Raw genomic sequence first — 15592 nt, forward strand, 5'->3', positions numbered from 1 at the left:
AAAGCGAGTTTTTTTTTTTTTTTTTACAGAATCATTGCTGATTCCCTTGCTCAATGATCTCAATGGATTGAATTTGGAATATCTACCTCCTCATTCTCCACAATTTCATTGCTTCCTATATTTTCCAGCACAGAGGATGATCTTTTTTTTCTGAGATGTATTTGTAAACTGGCAAATTTTCATTGTCAACTTCTTTCAATTGGCTTAGAACTCGAATTTCAAGATATTTGACAGGTGCGACCTTGTAATGTAGATACGGGAAAAGTACAGCCCACCTGCAGTCTCTGACTACCCCTCACAGAGACCATAATGCTTTTATATTGAAAGTTATGCTTTTATTTTACGAGCACAAGCGAGGTAGCGAGCAACGGCGACAAGTGTCTGCCGTGTAACCGACTTTTGGCTATACTTTACGACTCCAGAAGACTCCGAATAAAGTCTTCCAAAAACTAAATGAATCCCCGTTTCACCATTTTCAAATCGACTAGCGCATTCTGTGACATCTGTCGCAGTGACGTGTCACGCCTTCATGACGTCGCGGTGGCCACCAGCCGACACGCGCGTCCCGATGCGCGTGCGCCCTCTATCTTCTAAACACGTGTCTTGTCATTTCCATGGAGACGGTATAAACAAACGCACACGTGGGTGAGTGTGTGACATGTAGCTAGTTTTGCTTCGATTTTAGTTGGTAACAAAAAAAAAAGATTTGCGTTGTTTTCGGTGTAAGAGATGACATCAGTACAGCGCCAGCGTTTGCAGCGGGCTAGCGTTAGCATGTCGGAGACCCGCGTGGTTCCGAGTGGCGAAGTTTACCAGCAGCTCTTTGAAGATCAGGTGCGTCCAACTCATCCAAATCCTAACACTGGTCATCCAAACCATAATATCATACCGTGAGCCTTTTGATACTACATAGATACATGCAAATAATATTGCTCATTCGCAATCAACACCGTAGAGATTTCTTGTTTGACGACGACAAACGTAGGCGAACAAATGCCAATGCTAATCTAATAAACAAACGCATGCTAATGCTAATGTTGCAAATGACACTAGATAATTTCTGAGCACTTTAAACAGTGTTAAAAGATGATGTTAACGTTATAATGTTAATATTGTTGATTATAATGATAAGAAAAATACATGCTCATTTTGCGAATAATAAGTCATTGTTAAGCACTTTCAGGAGTGCACAAAACGTGAAAATACCTGAAACGCCAAAGCTAATGATTGCGTTCTAAAGCTGTTGTTGTGATGATCAAATTCATGCTCATGTTGCAATATCAAGTAATTTGTGACGATATTGGAAAGTGCTAAAATACAATAACATGCATTACAATTGAAGGTGAGAACACATTATTATTCATATTGCTAATAAAAATAATGATGATGGTGATGATAGCACAAAATATTTTTATATTATATTTATTTTTATTTTTGTCCCCTATATTTGTCAACTGTTGGCAAGCGGAGCCCTTTCAGACTTTTCTGCGATTAACAGTTATATAAATAAAGTTTAACTTGACTTTAAATTCCTAGTCAACTTTTTGAGTGTTTAATGATTTTGAAGGTGCTCAATAACCTGCTAATGTTAAAATTGCTCATACTAAGTACATTGCACTCGTTTCTGAGTGCAATGTACAGTAAATATGAGTAAATGTGACGATACTTGAACATGTGCTAATGCTAATATTGCTAATATTATTAAATGCATGCTAATGCCAATGTTGCTAACAACGACAATAATAATACATGATGTGCTTGTGTGCTTGAAGGTTCGACTGTCCAGAAGTTTGTTGGCTGCACGCAAACACACAGCAACAACATATGTGCGTGCTGCCGACTGTGACACACAGTGCAGTGCCAAAATCAGGTACACACGTACACACGAATACACACGCATATATACACAGACACCCCACACTAAATACAGTACACATTGACACACGCAGACACTGAAATGCATACACAAACACATGTACACCCAAAGACACACATTCATATACAGACCCACACATACACACACAACTTTGCAGACACACACACATACACGATCGCTGCCGATGACGACATGTTTAAGCAGGGAGCATGCCCTCGCCGAGGGTGACGATGTCGGCGAAGAGGATGACGGCGAAGGTGATGCGGAGGAGGTGGTCAGGCTTCCGGACACCGTGGGTCAGTATGACATATTCTTTGTGACATGCTGACACCGACCAATGAAATGTGTGCTGTGTCCAGAGGCCCGTCACGAGTCGTGCGACATCCTGCAGCGCGTCTACCAAAACAAGAAAATCCAACACCAGGAAGCCGTGCGCCATGTGCACGCGCAACTCACCCAACTCGCGCAGGTAATGCACCCCCCCCCCCACACACACACACAAATACATAAATGGCGCGCGTGTGTGTAGGTATGTGAGGCGCAAGTGAGGACACACAGCGTGCAACTGAAGACCAAACTGCAACAACTCGACGCCTCTTTGCACGAGCTGGCGCGCGACATGACGCACGTGCAACAACGCAGTTTACAGGTACACAACAACACAATCTCTCTACACAAAATCCACAACATCTGCACAACCGCTATACATCTTTGAACCAACCTCCACACATTCTTTATCCAACCTCTTCACAACAAAACTACACAACCCCAACAGCGTCCACACCACCTCCGCACAACATAAATACAATTGGAAGATAACTTCTCCGCACAACAGCTACGCTACTATTGTAACACTGCGACACAGCAACTACAAAACTCAGTGGCAACAAAGTGTCGTGCCAGTACCCATCACCAACATCTGCACTACATCCACACTACTCAATGGAATGTAATACATGTGCACTGCGTTTGTGTGTGTGTGTGTGTGTGTGTCCGCGCACAGGAAGTATTGTGCGTGTGGAGCTCAGTAGAGGCTCGCATGAAGGAGAAAAAGTCCAGCGTGTTGACCTTTGAACTTCAAGTTAGTGAATGTGAGCGGCAGAGAGTCAACAAGGTGATGATGTCTCTTACTCGTCTCGACACTGGGCCACTAATGTGGTTCCCATGGTGACCGATGCTACTCTCAATTTGTATGTATTTATGTGTGTGTGTGTGTGTGTGTGTGTACATGTTGGCATGTTTGTGTGTAGATCAGACCAGTACTAAGGAGGTACTGCCACCTGCTGGAGAAGATCAACTTCCTGCCTTGCACAAACACACACATGCACATTCACAGCCAGGCCACGGTAAGGCACGGACTGACCTCTCACGTCTGAACTTTGACCCCATCCTGACCCCGTGTGTGTGTGTGTGTGTCAGATGCTCAATCAGTGCCTGCTGGCTAACCGCCGCGCTGCGGCGCACCTCTTGCTACTGCTGCATGAGGAGGCCCTCCAGCAGGAGGCGCTTCTGCGCTTGCAGTGGGAGGAGTCTGTCAGCCTGTGGAGGCGGAGTCAGGCCAGCCACGTGGTCCAGGAGTTCAGGTGGGTGCACACATTCGCCATTCCACCAATTTCCAGTAGCACAATTGCTAGCAAGACCGGCTCGCTTGCCTCTGTCTCTTGGACGCAAGATCTGCAGTGCATTGAGAGAGATTACAGCTTACGAACGCAGGAGTCCATGTGCATCATATCAGACCTATTGACGAACTTGAGTTTTTGTTTGGGAGAGTATATAACCTTTGTTGAGCCAAGGTACCTATTTTACGTGTCGAGTCAGATAGCGTGGCGTGTTTGGCATCAGGTGACATGTCCCGGTGGCAGGTTGTCGGTGGCGAGCGTGGACGTGTGGCGTCTCCTGTCGGATGAGCTGACGTTCCAGGAAGTGGACCAGAGCGTGCGGCGTTTGACCCAGCGGCGCTGCGACATCGTCACCAGCCTCAGGTAACAAAACGGCCGACCCCTTTGAGGTGGGGGTCCAATCGCGTGTCTCTTCCAGCTCCTTGATCCCGCCCTCCCTCTCCACAACTCTGGTCTCCGATTGGTTCACGGAGTTGACGGCTGTAAATCAACAGATCGGTAACGCCTCCGCCCACTGCGCATGCGTGTTTACTGTGCGACGCGCACGGCCGAGGTGTTTAAGCACGCGCGTGTGTCCGTCAGACATGTGTCACGCCGACTTCCTTCATCAGCTGCGTTGTCGTTACGAGCTGATGTGGCAGGACCGCGTGTCGCAAGTGCAGAGTTACCAGGTCGGCTCCTAGCGTACGCCGCCGCGCCGCGCTAAACCGAGCCTTCGTTGACGCCCTGCGCGATTTGTCCCGCAGGAGACGCTTTCCGCGCTGGGGCTGCCGGAGGAGGAGGTGAGCGACATCGTCAAGTCCCAACTCATCTCTCTCATTGGACAACACCAGCGACAGGACGAAATGCAGCTGGCCGCCATCGACGTCAGTCCTCACGCCTCTGACGCGTCGCGTCACGTGTTACTCCACACACACTTGTATTCGCTTGAGTGTCACGTGTCATGCTCCCGTCACATTTGTTCACCCCACTCGCGTCTCTCACCTGTCCGTCACTTCCCGTCACGCGTCAGCTGTCTTGACACGTGACTGTAACACGCACGTCCCTTCGGTTTGTTCCATTTTTGCCACCTAACTGCCACGAGTGTCCCGGATGACATTTACACGTCGTGCGCGGCAGACGTGTTCGGACAGCCTGTACCGCGCGTCGGCGCGTCTCAGCCGGCGCGTGTTCGTGGTCATGCGTGCGCTGGCGTCGCTTTGGGAGAAGCACGGCGGGATCCTGCTCGGTCGAGAGGAGCAAGTTCAGCGGCGCCTGGACGAGCTGCGGCTGGCGCAAGAGCAACACGTCCAGGTGAGCGCCATGATGACCGTGACCGCGATGGCGACCGTGACGGTGACTGTGACCATGATGACCCGAAAAGAGGAAGAAGGTGTTCCTGGACGAGCTACTGATCGCACTTCGCCAGGAGAGCAGCGAGGTGGCGTTGAAGTTGTCGCTGGAGCAAACCGTCGTCTACCTGCGTGACATGAGGAACAGGTCAGCTCGTGCTAAGGCTAACGGAATAGGCCGTGACCGTCACATCGAACACGCGTCCGTCGCTCGGCAGACTTCGATGTGACTTGACAGACAAGTGTTGCTTGCTAGCAAATGCTAATGCTAACTGACCACCGTGTGCCGATTGCTTTGTGTTGGCCACATGCCACCTTGTTTATCTCTTCTGTCGCGGTTGTTACGTGTGACCCGCGTGCCTTACTTTCAACTCTTGTCACTTGTCCTCTACAGTTGTTACATGTCTGTCAAATGACTTTCATGTTTCACGCCTCGCACGTGTCAAATGATGTCATGTGTGTGACGTGTCGCGTGCGTGTGCAGCTGCGGCGAGTGCGTGACGGACCAGTGCGCCGTGTTGGACCGCCTCCCTCGCACCTTCGTGGACGAGCTGCTGGAGTTCAGCCGACTCCTCAGCAACTTTTTCCACCTCGGCAACGCCTTCACTCCTGTGACCATGGCGCACACACACAGACGCACATGTGCACCCGAGGACACGTGTGTCCCATGATGGTGATGATGTCGCTGTGACTTTCCCTCACAGAGCGAAGAAGACCTGAAGAAGCTGCCGCCAGTTGATGACATCATCACCAGCGACAGCCAAGGTCTGTCAATCTCCATAATGATGATGATGATGTCGTCATGTCAGACGTGTTTTAAAATGTTGTGTGTGCGCATTCATGCATCCACTTTGTGTGTGTGTGTGTGTGTGTGTGTGTGTGTGTGTGTGTGTGTAGAGAGTAGTGAAGAGGAGGTGAAAACAGAGGAACCGCCAATCGGCTGTCCGGATGATGTGGCACCTGAGGATTCTTCTGATTCTCTAGCTGAGGTTAGGTCAGCCTGTGATTGGCTGGCGGGAAAGAGGCTGGAATGACGTGCGTGCGCACGCGCGTGCCCACATTTGTTCAGGCTGAGTCGTCTCTTCTCGAGCTCTATGACCTCAGCAGCAAGGTCAACTTGACGTCGTCGAGGGGCGTGTCCTACTCTGGCCCCGCCTTCAGATGCCCCGCCTCTGACCTGCCGGGCAACATGAGCAAGCAACAGGAAACGCACCTCAGCGCGTTTCCTGTCGAGCTTCTCATGCACGCGCTCACCAGGTGTTAGCCTTAAGCGTGCCATGCTAACCAGTGCTCTCATTTTCACAAGATGGCAGCAAGCAAGATTGACAACGGGTGTTTGTTTATATGTGCGGGCAGGATGCGCATTTGGTTCCTGGATTACGTGGAGCAGCGTTTTCAGGACGTCCTGACGTCAGCCATCGCCACGGTGACGGGCAGGAAGGAGGCAGTGCGCGCCTACCACGAGCTGCAAATGCAACCTCTTGATCCTCTACATGTCAAGACGTGCATCTACATGCCGCGCATGGGTACGCACGGGCGCACACGCGCATCATTTGCATGTTCACGAGCATTGGCGCTGCAACACTCTCGACACGTTAAGACACTCGTAACATTTCAGCGTGAGTTTTAGCAAGTTGGCTAGCATGTTTAGCATCATTAACGTGTTGCCTAACATGACGCGCATGATTAGCATATCACTCAGCATCAAAACCATATTGACAAGTATTAAAAGCAAGCCGCTTAGCCGGAAGATCGATTCTTGTGATTATCTGCTTGACTTATTATTCGTATAGCGTTAGCACGTCGATGAACACAAATAGCATGTTGACCAGGGAATTCAACCCAATACGTGCGTATGTGTGCGCGTGCGTAGCCGAGTTGCAGCTGCACAAGCAGCGAGTGGACGCTCACTGCCAGCAAGTGTCAGACGTGCTGGCGTCGTGCACGGCGGCGCTGCAGGAGCTGCAGACGTCCACCTACGAGAAGAATCGGCGGCTGACCGCAACGCTCGGCGAGATGGAAGACGGTGTCCTCAAAACGGACGGCAGCCAACGGTAAACCGGGGGAAGGAAACTCGTTTCCTGCGAGTCTGTGTGTGTGTTTGTTTCTCACTTCCCGTGTGCGTGTCAGTTTGGAGGCCCTTAGCGCCACCCTGCAGGACCGTCTGGACGAGCACATCAAACACACCCAGCGCTCGCACTCGTCCTTCCGGGCGTCGCTTCAGCTGCAGATGGACGAGCTCCGAAATCGAACGGCGCGCCTCCTCAAGTCTTTCAGGTGCCCACTTTCGTTTCATTTTGACTTCTGCATGTCCCACCGTTGTCACGTCTCCGCCTGGCTTACGGCATCATGTCCCGTGCAACATGGAGCAAGGATTGTCATGCGACTGCCGCGTGATGAGCACGTCTCATCAAACGTGTCAACATCACGTGACAGAAATGAGAATCTCATGAGATGGGTAAAAGCAATGTGACCTATGTGTCTCATCATTAATCACGTGATTCACGTTTCTGTCACATGACTTTGGCATGTTGATCTTCATGACTGTCGTGTCTTGTGATTCTTTCACTGGATTCACTTTTCCCGTGTCTTCCACATTCGCCTCGTGCGATTTTCCTCACATCACACGACTTTCAATGCCCTTCATATGCCTTCCGCCTCTCTCGCGTCCGCGCTCGCTCGGCCGTTAATGTGACAGATGACTGACGCGTGATTGACATTGGCGTCACCCGTCCGCCGTATTTATGGCCTCGTCCGCGCGTCTGTCTGGTGTAGGCTGTTCAGCGAAGGAGGCGACTACACGCGGCAGGAGGTGAAAATCTTCCAGAGACGTCTGAAGGAGGAGAGCAAACGCATCAGCGTCACTGAAGAGAGCGTCTACACGGACCTGCACAACCTGCAGACCAAGACTTTACAGCAGGTCTCGCGCACACACACACACACACAGACTGTCAGTCTGGCGCTTGGTTGGGTTCTCGTCACAGTGGGCGGAGTCAGATGGCTTCGGCCGTCCCCAGGCATGTTTCGATTTTTGGTGGCATAAACACGGGGCACATTTGGCGTTGCCTGAAGATGGCGTTTGTTTTTGATCAGGTGAAGGCGGCATCCGGGCGTCTGGAGGAGAAGCTGTGCGTGCTGCAGGCCGAGGTCAAGTTCATCGAGTTGATCGAGAGGATCCTCAGCAGCACTCAAGTGGAAGTCAAAGCCGAGGTAGCGCTCCTATTCCAGCGTCGCGGAATCTCGGTTGGCTTAAGTTGAGCCTGTGTTTGCGTGCGCGCGTGTGTGCTCAGGCGGCGAGCAGCAATCAGCAGGAGGCAGTCATCAGCGCTCGCATGGAGCAACTCCGGAAAACTCTGGAAGAGGAACGGGTACAACCGCAAGTTCCTTTGCCCAATCGCTGTTTTATCCTCTGCTGTCATTGCTCTCATCCGTGTGTGTTCATTTTGAATGCGTATGTATGCACGTGTGCGTGTGCAGGTGAGCGTGGAGCAGGTCTTCACCTTGTTGTCCGCCATCAGCGAGGACCTGAAGAGACGGAGACAATACTTGGATGAGGAGAGCGTGGCTCCTCCGACTGTGTCCAAATCCAGAAAACAGGTGTGGTCGGCCCCGCCTCCTGCCCTCCTGCAACCCTGCCGCTCAGGAGGGAACATCATGGAAGACCCCATTGTGGGTGTGGTCAAGTCGCTCAACAGGTGTGTGTGTGTGTGTGTGTGTGTGTGCAATCTCCACTCTGACCTCTCCATTATGTCCACCAGGTTCTGTGAAGGTACTGACTCCTCCGAATCGATTGTCGCATATTGGCTGCCATCTTGAAAACCCGGTCCATGGTTTTCAGTGCAGGTTCACGTTTGTGTGTGTGTGTATGTGTGTAGGTCGAAGTTCCACCCAGCGCCACCAATCGCCAAGACGCAGTGAATCTGCTGGTGTTGCAAGGTTTGTGTGTGTGTGGATGAGGACAACATTTTGCATGATGTGCAAAATACCCAACTGAGAAAATGTGTGGAAAAGTATCTCAAAATAGTGGTTTGCAGATATCCTCAAGTATTGCACGCAATGCAATGATACGGTAGCTTTCTCTTCCGTTGACTGCGCGCGCGTGTTTTGTTAGGACGTTCAGGACTGACAAAAGGCTCCAGATCTTTGGCGCCAAATCAGAAGTGGATCCCAATCCGGAGTGAGTCCACATTTACTCCAGATTACATCACATCACATGTGTCACAAGATGTCATCAGTTGCCTCACTTCTCTTTGTGTATGTAGTTGTTACATCTCCATCGTGAACGCCATACTAAAGAGGACTCATCAGACCCTTCTGCTGGTTGCCAAGGTAACATGCACTCATACACTCTCAAGTAAATACAACAGCGTCAGTTTTATGGCAGTCACCTCACCACGCATGCATGCACACACACGCTCTCATCTTTGTCTGCCTTGTCAGGACTTCTACCAGAGTCAGCGTTGCGGTGGCTTCCATAGACTTCCTGCCGGTCTGGACCAATGGGTGGAGAACACGCAGCAAAGGCTTCTGGGACATCACGAACGCGCCCGCATGCTGCTCAATGCCAGCAGGGAAGGTCGGAACCGGCTGTCGGCCCGTCATTTGATGACATTGCTCTTGACTGTGTGTGTGTGTGTGCACTTGTACAGCACTGGAACAGCAGCAATGCGTGTTGGCCGACATGATGCATTTGCTGCCTGCCACATTGATCCGTACGCACGAGAAACAGCTTGGGATGCAGCTGAAGGAAGAGGCGGGTCGAGTCCGCCGCTCCTTTGAGGAAACAATGGCCGCCAGTGAGGAGGAGAAGGTTTTGCCGTGGAAACTGTTACTGTTAGCATGCTAATGCTATCGCCGTGACACATGCGATACCATCGCCGCGCCATTAGCATGAGCTCGGCTAGCAAAATGTTGATGACCATGCCAACCATGTTTAGGATTAGCTTGCCTACATTAACGTAGCCTAACGGATTGCCTCATACGAAACTATCGCCATGACAACCATGCGATTGATTGGCTGCATTACATGACTGTTAGTGACGCGCCGATGTCAGTGAGTGGAAACTATCGCCATGGCAAGTAGCACGACCAGCAAATAGTTGTTTAAGACTATATCGCCGTGACAACCATGATTAGCATTAGCTGCGATACCGCAACATAGCCCGACGGATTTGCACGACAAAACACTATCAGCATGACGACCGCAGGATGCTTTTTCCACGTCACGACTGTTAGCATTAGCATAACTTGGATTGATGGGTTGCATTTGATGTCTTTACTGCGTGACCTTTGATTAGCATCCCGTTGGTTGTCATGTGTCGTCAGACGACAAGCATGGCCGGTCTGCACGTATCACTCTCAACCAATGAGATGGAGGCACTGAAGCGCGCCGAAGAGGCTCGACAACAGAGACTCCACGATGCCATCTTGGGCTCCCATCGGGAACTTCAGGTAGGCTCCGGGTTGCCGCGGTGATATGCTGCTGACCCTCTCACCCGCCACCCATGTGCAGGAGTGTATGAGACGCAGAGGGGAGGAGTTTGTGACATCACTGGCATCCCTGACGGAACACCTCCTCCATCAGATGGACCGTCTTCCTCTGCCAGGTCGGTCACATGACCAGCGTGTGTGTTTGTGTGTGTGTGTGTGTGATGGGACTTAGTGTGTGCATGGTTGGGAGCAATGTTCTCCAGTATACGCAAAGCCTGTCACACCTCTTGCTCTGGACATTATTTTAAAAAAAGGATAATAATAATTTTCCGCTCAAATGGGCTGAAAATGAATAAAAATCATCTGTGTTTGACCATACGTCAATTGGAAACACTGCCTGCAATTTGTGTTTGTGTGTCATTGGCACATGTGTGTTGTGTGTCCAATGACCTGTGTGAACATGTCCTCGCTCTTGTTTCCACGGTGACATTGGTGTCATGTGAGCAGAAGTGACGTCACAGCAGATGTCAGAGGACAGAGACGTCGCCATGGAAGCTACGCAGCAAGCCTGCAGGTAACGCCCATCAGCCTTGAACCCGCCGCCGTCGCATCCCGTCAATCCTTCACAATAAAAGCCTGCTGGTTGTGTGCGCTCCTCAGAATTTGGCCGGGGATTCCTCACATGTCGCTTCCTACCAACCCTGCGTCCTCCGTCACCACTGCAACCACCGCAGCCATCACCACCTCCAAGTGCACGCTGGGACATCTGGCCATCATCCAACACAGAGATGCTGCCACCAAGGTGCGCGCGCACACACATTCACACACTCCAAAAAAAAAAATATATATATATATATATACACACACACACACACACACAGGAGCAGGTCATGTCAGATCAGCGTATGCACATGCAAGGTCATGACGCGAAGTTCACAATCATTTTCACGCACACAAAAAAAGTTCAGTAACACAGATGTGATCATGTGACAGACGCATATCTCAGGTCATGGGCATGCATTTGGGTGACAAGTGTTTGTGTGCATGTGTGTGTGTCTCTCTGTGTGCATGTATATTAGTGTTTTGAGCAGGTGTTCTTGTCACAGTTGTCACATTCCGACGCGGACAAACGAAGACGACTTAATGAACTTCAAAGCTGGAAGACACATTGGAGGGTCCAAATACACAAACTCACACACTGATAGGCACACTCACATTCACACACACACCACATATGCATACTTGTGCAGTCGAAACACACACCATGTCCACACAATTGTGTGCGCAAACTCACACTGACTAGCTGTTGGCTCTGTGAGGTCATCAGTTGTCAATAAAGCAGCAGAAGAAGAAAAAGGAATTCAAAAATGTTTTATTGGGTGATCAAAGAGAAAGTGTCCGTTCCAATCATCAGCAAGCCAGCGCAACAAACCGGCCAATCGGCATCTCCTCGTTTCCATGGCGACCTCCGCTTCAGATGTCGGCAGTGACGTCAGTCATTTTGTGGATGGAGCGCAGCAGCTGCGAGACCAGACGCAGAGACTCCGCCCCCTCCAGCAGACGACTGCACGGACGGAGCACAAGGTGGGTCACGACTCGTTTTGGGGACTCGAAAAACCTTTGGCGGGGACCAGAACAATCCGTATGCGGACCGACCTTATAGACGAGTGCGCATGCGTGGCTGTCTTGTCGAGGTAGTCGGACGCCAAGTTGGCGTTGCGCTTCATCGCCGTGATGACGTCGCGCTCGTCCGACTTCAGCTTGACGTTTTCGCGGCGTGTGCGCTCCAGCTCCTCCTGACACACGCATGCGCACACACGCTTCATGTTTGTGTTCATCGTGCCTGTGCGTGCGTGTGAGTGTTATGACCTGCAGCTGCTGAAGCTCCGCCTTCATTTTGGACACGCCGTTCTCGGCTCTCAGTGCTCGTTTCTGACAAAAGAGGCACAAAGTAAAATGGTGTTCGAAACAACATGACGTGATCATGGAACGTCACATGGGGTCTGTAAATGCACCGTTGTCCTGGCCGATTAATGGGCTGATATCGCTCAAATATTTTCCCTGGAATTCATCCCAGTTATTCGTTTTACTGTAAATTATTTGAATTATTTGCCCTATTGGTCAGTGAATGGAATTTGGAATTTTATTGTGCCAATATTGGAATGAGCCTAAAAAAAAAAATCCTTATCAGCTGGACCCTTGTCATCATACATGGTGACTGAAAATTCATTTTTTCAATGAACGCATCATCATCATCGTCACATACTAATGCCTGGAAGTTGGGTGGTGCCCGCAAATACACCGTTATCACAAGACCAAGGGTAATTCCTGGCTTTCCACCAAAGCGTCGTCATCACATGAGGACGATGTCGTGTTGGCGGCGGTGCCGTCTTCACGTCATGTTTGCAAATTCCTGCATTGTACACGAACGCACCGTCATCTCGTGCAGGTTGCGCTCGACAGAGTGGACAATGTTGTCCAGGTCTCGCGCCTCCTCCCGCTCCTGCTGTTGTCTCTGCGCAAGCTCCTCCTCCAGGGCCTCCACCCTGCATGCGGAGTAGCCCGGCGTGAGCCAGCGAGCGCTTGGATTGGTCACCCCCATAGGCTGCTGCTCACCTTCGCTCGTTTGCGTCTGATGTTCTCTGAAGCTCCACGATGGCCCTTCTCAGCGATATGTTCTCCTCACGCAACTGCGCGCGCACACACACACACATCATAGCTTCTCACCAGCTCATTTAATGAGGGTACGCATTTATGCGGGCAAACGCCAAGATGGCCTTTCGGCACGGAGACGTCTCCATCCCAGTCAGCAGATGTGAGTGTGCCACAGAACAAGAGAAGCCACTTAAATGGTTGGTAAAATAGGTCAGATGTGTTCACGCCCACAACGGTGCAGAGCACCCTTTTGTAAAAGTGAAGGCTAACACCCACTTTGACACGCCGCCAAGTACAGCTACGCCACGCACCAAAACTAGCATGATAGATGGATAAATGAATAAACAGATTATGGATGGATGAATAAATGGATGAGTGATGTATGTATGGATAGATGATTGCTAGATGTGTGGATGATGAATTAATGGAGAAATGGATTGATGGTGGACAAATAATGTCTGACCAATGAGTGGAAGACAGAGAGCTTGATGGAGGTATGAATTTACTGATGAATCATTAAATCAGTGAATGACAGATTATTGATTAATGACGTGAGGACGAATACCTCCTGTAAGCTCTTTCCCTGGTATCCCGTTGGCAATGTGACGTCATCGTCCCCGTCGTAGAACCTGAAGACGAGCGCTGATTTCATCCCCTCATGTCTACACGTACGACGGCGACGTTCGGCCCACTCACGCGCTCGTCTCCGCCTCCTCGGCACAGAGGGAGGTGAAGCTATCCGGGTGGGATCGCAAGCTCTGCCAACATGCTGCGCTCTCCTCCTGATTGGCCAGCCACGCCAAAACAAATTGCAATCGTTTTGACACCAGAGCCCAAACATGTCCTCCAAAAATCCCGTTGTGTCGTCAAAAGTAAAAGATGTTTGCAAATGTCACCAATCAGTCCAGCTTCATGCCCTTAAAATCCCAAATATTGTGAAAATTGTTTTGATATTTTCAGAGGTTGAAGTGGGCATGAGTAGAGAGGCGCGCATGGGAATTTTGAGAAGGAATGGTCATAGTTTTCTCACATGAAACCACGTTGAGCTTTTGCCGAATTTCCCCAAAGTTATCACGTCAAAATGTGAAGCCTATTTTGTCTCAATAAAACGTGAAATTTCTCACATTATAACGTGATATTTATCCCGTCAAAATGCGGCAATGATGTCACGTTGACACCTTACATTTATGCAATTAAAGCATGAAACTTATCACATTACTATGTGATATTGAAGTTTTTTTTTTTCTTTTTGGGGGATGTAGCAGGGGGAAAAAACACTAGCTGAATCATAATCAAATGGGGAAAAAAAAGTTTTGGAAGGCAACTTTAAAAAAAGCATACCCCGAGCCAACGTCACACACCTCCCACACCGACGCATCCTCATCTCGGCCCCGGTCGTCAACCAGGAGTTGGTCCCGGTCGTGGTTCTTGGTGCGCAGGAACTCTCTGAAGGAGAAGGGATTGGACTCCTCACTTTCATCTGAGGAGTCCACCGAACGAGAACTTTGGTCAACAAAATGGAAACTGCGAGGAGCGGCGTTGACTTTCCCAAGCAACCAAATATTGTGTCAAAATGAACATTGGGAAATTATCAAACACCTTCGGTGATGATTAAAGTCTTGCCGCGGCTCTCGCGTTTGGACATGGTGACGTCACATCGATCACCGCCGATCGATCATCGCTCGTCGTTCCCCCACAAACGCGGAAGTCAGCAACGAGCGGCCGCAGCGCCACGTGACGTAGTTCCTAACGTACCATTGGTCAGCTGTGCCGGTGACCCAAAAGGAAAACAAGACCTGGACTTCCTGTGAGGCTCCCGCTCAAACTATTCGCGCGCCTGCTGTACCGGAAAAAGAGGACGACGACGCTCGCATGTGCGTCAAGCAAGGTAAAAACACGACCGGTCCTCGCTTGGCTGCGGCTTGTCGGCGAACTAGTCGGGCGTTAGCCATTTGCAGTCCCTTGGCTTCTCTGTCGGCTTTTTTGAGCCGCCTGAGCGCCGAGTGCCCCTCTAAGTGGGCGGAGTCGGCTGAGGCGCCTCGGCAGCTGCTCTCAGATCAGTTTATGCTTTGCTTTGCTTTTCCTGAGAAATGTTGGGAGATTTTCCAGACGCTTTCTAACACATGTGTTGCTCATGTGAACTCCAATGCCTGCTTCCAGGAGAGCTGCCTGAAATTGCGAGTTGCAAACATAATGTGACCCCGTGTCAAGTGTAATTACTGTGCATTATCTGGAAGCGACTTGCACATCTCTTCTGCGCATGTGTGAAAATCGAAAGAGGCTACGAAACAATCGATTTAGACAGGACATTGGCGCCTGGCCAAATGTACGCCTTAAATCTTGGAGGCATTGTTTACAAGGCTTTGTCCCCGATGTGACAAAATGGCAGGTGCACTTTATGCAATGTTTAACTTTTCTTATGGAATTTAGAGGCTTAAACGTTGGTATAAGGGGGAAAAAAACCCACAAGTGTGAAGCATTGTAAACCCCCGTTCGTTTCAATTTCCTGACAGAAAAATATACAGACGGACAAAAAAAAAGGACTAAAATTGTACAGTTATTGAACACCTTCATTCACACACACGTTTATTTTGCCAATATCTTGAATCTGAGGCTAACCACGGTAAGCTAGCTACTGGACAGCGAAACTGAGAGACACCACGTGCGATCAGCGCAACGCA

The 15592-nt window shown here is 50.1% G+C and overlaps 2 protein-coding genes across 5 annotated transcripts; one reads left to right on the plus strand and one right to left on the minus strand.

Moving 5' to 3' along the window:
* The first annotated feature begins 617 nt into the window (after positions 1-617).
* On the plus strand, positions 618-11639 carry ccdc180 (coiled-coil domain containing 180). Of its 3 annotated transcripts, none has more exons than XM_086112201.1 (36): positions 625-834; positions 1773-1870; positions 2078-2172; positions 2236-2345; positions 2406-2525; positions 2880-2990; positions 3127-3222; positions 3296-3459; positions 3739-3858; positions 3914-3993; positions 4078-4166; positions 4242-4361; positions 4615-4788; positions 4859-4974; positions 5311-5437; positions 5531-5591; positions 5724-5815; positions 5896-6083; positions 6183-6352; positions 6700-6880; positions 6957-7103; positions 7602-7746; positions 7920-8036; positions 8117-8194; positions 8304-8521; positions 8585-8595; positions 8702-8762; positions 8938-9003; positions 9089-9155; positions 9267-9402; positions 9476-9636; positions 10152-10277; positions 10339-10432; positions 10764-10830; positions 10917-11058; positions 11336-11639. In XM_086112201.1, exons 1-36 carry the CDS (start codon positions 730-732, stop codon positions 11456-11458), a joined length of 4176 nt encoding a protein of 1391 aa, XP_085968327.1. In that variant the 5' UTR covers positions 625-729; the 3' UTR covers positions 11459-11639. The 3 variants fall into 3 exon arrangements, 2 of the variants coding, with proteins under 2 accessions (XP_085968327.1, XP_085968328.1); XM_086112202.1 differs by having other exon boundaries at positions 2081-2172; XR_015101001.1 differs by lacking the exons at positions 10764-10830; positions 10917-11058; positions 11336-11639 and having other exon boundaries at positions 618-834; positions 9476-9622.
* Positions 11613-14920, minus strand: entr1 (endosome associated trafficking regulator 1). 2 transcript variants are annotated; one of them, XM_086112207.1, is made up of 9 exons: positions 14511-14913; positions 14273-14391; positions 13608-13693; positions 13477-13540; positions 12873-12946; positions 12691-12802; positions 12126-12188; positions 11913-12052; positions 11613-11820 (listed from the first exon to the last, which is right to left on the minus strand). In XM_086112207.1, exons 1-9 carry the CDS (start codon positions 14554-14556, stop codon positions 11730-11732), a joined length of 795 nt encoding a protein of 264 aa, XP_085968333.1. In that variant the 5' UTR covers positions 14557-14913; the 3' UTR covers positions 11613-11729. The 2 variants fall into 2 exon arrangements, with proteins under 2 accessions (XP_085968333.1, XP_085968332.1); XM_086112206.1 differs by having other exon boundaries at positions 13477-13693; positions 14253-14391; positions 14511-14920.
* Positions 14921-15592: the final 672 nt, after the last annotated feature.

This window comes from Hippocampus guttulatus, chromosome 5 (genome assembly GCF_054856545.1).
Source record: "Hippocampus guttulatus isolate MCC_2025c chromosome 5, RoL_Hgut_1.0, whole genome shotgun sequence".
NCBI classification, from domain to species: Eukaryota; Metazoa; Chordata; class Actinopteri; order Syngnathiformes; family Syngnathidae; genus Hippocampus; species Hippocampus guttulatus.

Coding starts and splice junctions, on each gene's coding strand:
- ccdc180 (XM_086112201.1), top strand. CDS start 730: ATGACATCAGTACAGCGCCAGCGTTTGCAGCGGGCTAGCGTTAGCATG. Junction 2,173..2,235: donor CAGGCTTCCGGACACCGTGG/GTCAGTATGACA, acceptor TGCTGTGTCCAG/AGGCCCGTCACGAGTCGTGC. Junction 5,816..5,895: donor CTTCTGATTCTCTAGCTGAG/GTTAGGTCAGCC, acceptor ACATTTGTTCAG/GCTGAGTCGTCTCTTCTCGA.
- entr1 (XM_086112206.1), bottom strand. CDS start 14,556: ATGTCCAAACGCGAGAGCCGCGGCAAGACTTTAATCATCACCGAAG. Junction 14,392..14,510: donor GACTTTAATCATCACCGAAG/GTGTTTGATAAT, acceptor TGGACTCCTCAG/ATGAAAGTGAGGAGTCCAAT. Junction 12,189..12,690: donor GCAACCTGCACGAGATGACG/GTGCGTTCGTGT, acceptor CTCTTTTGTCAG/AAACGAGCACTGAGAGCCGA.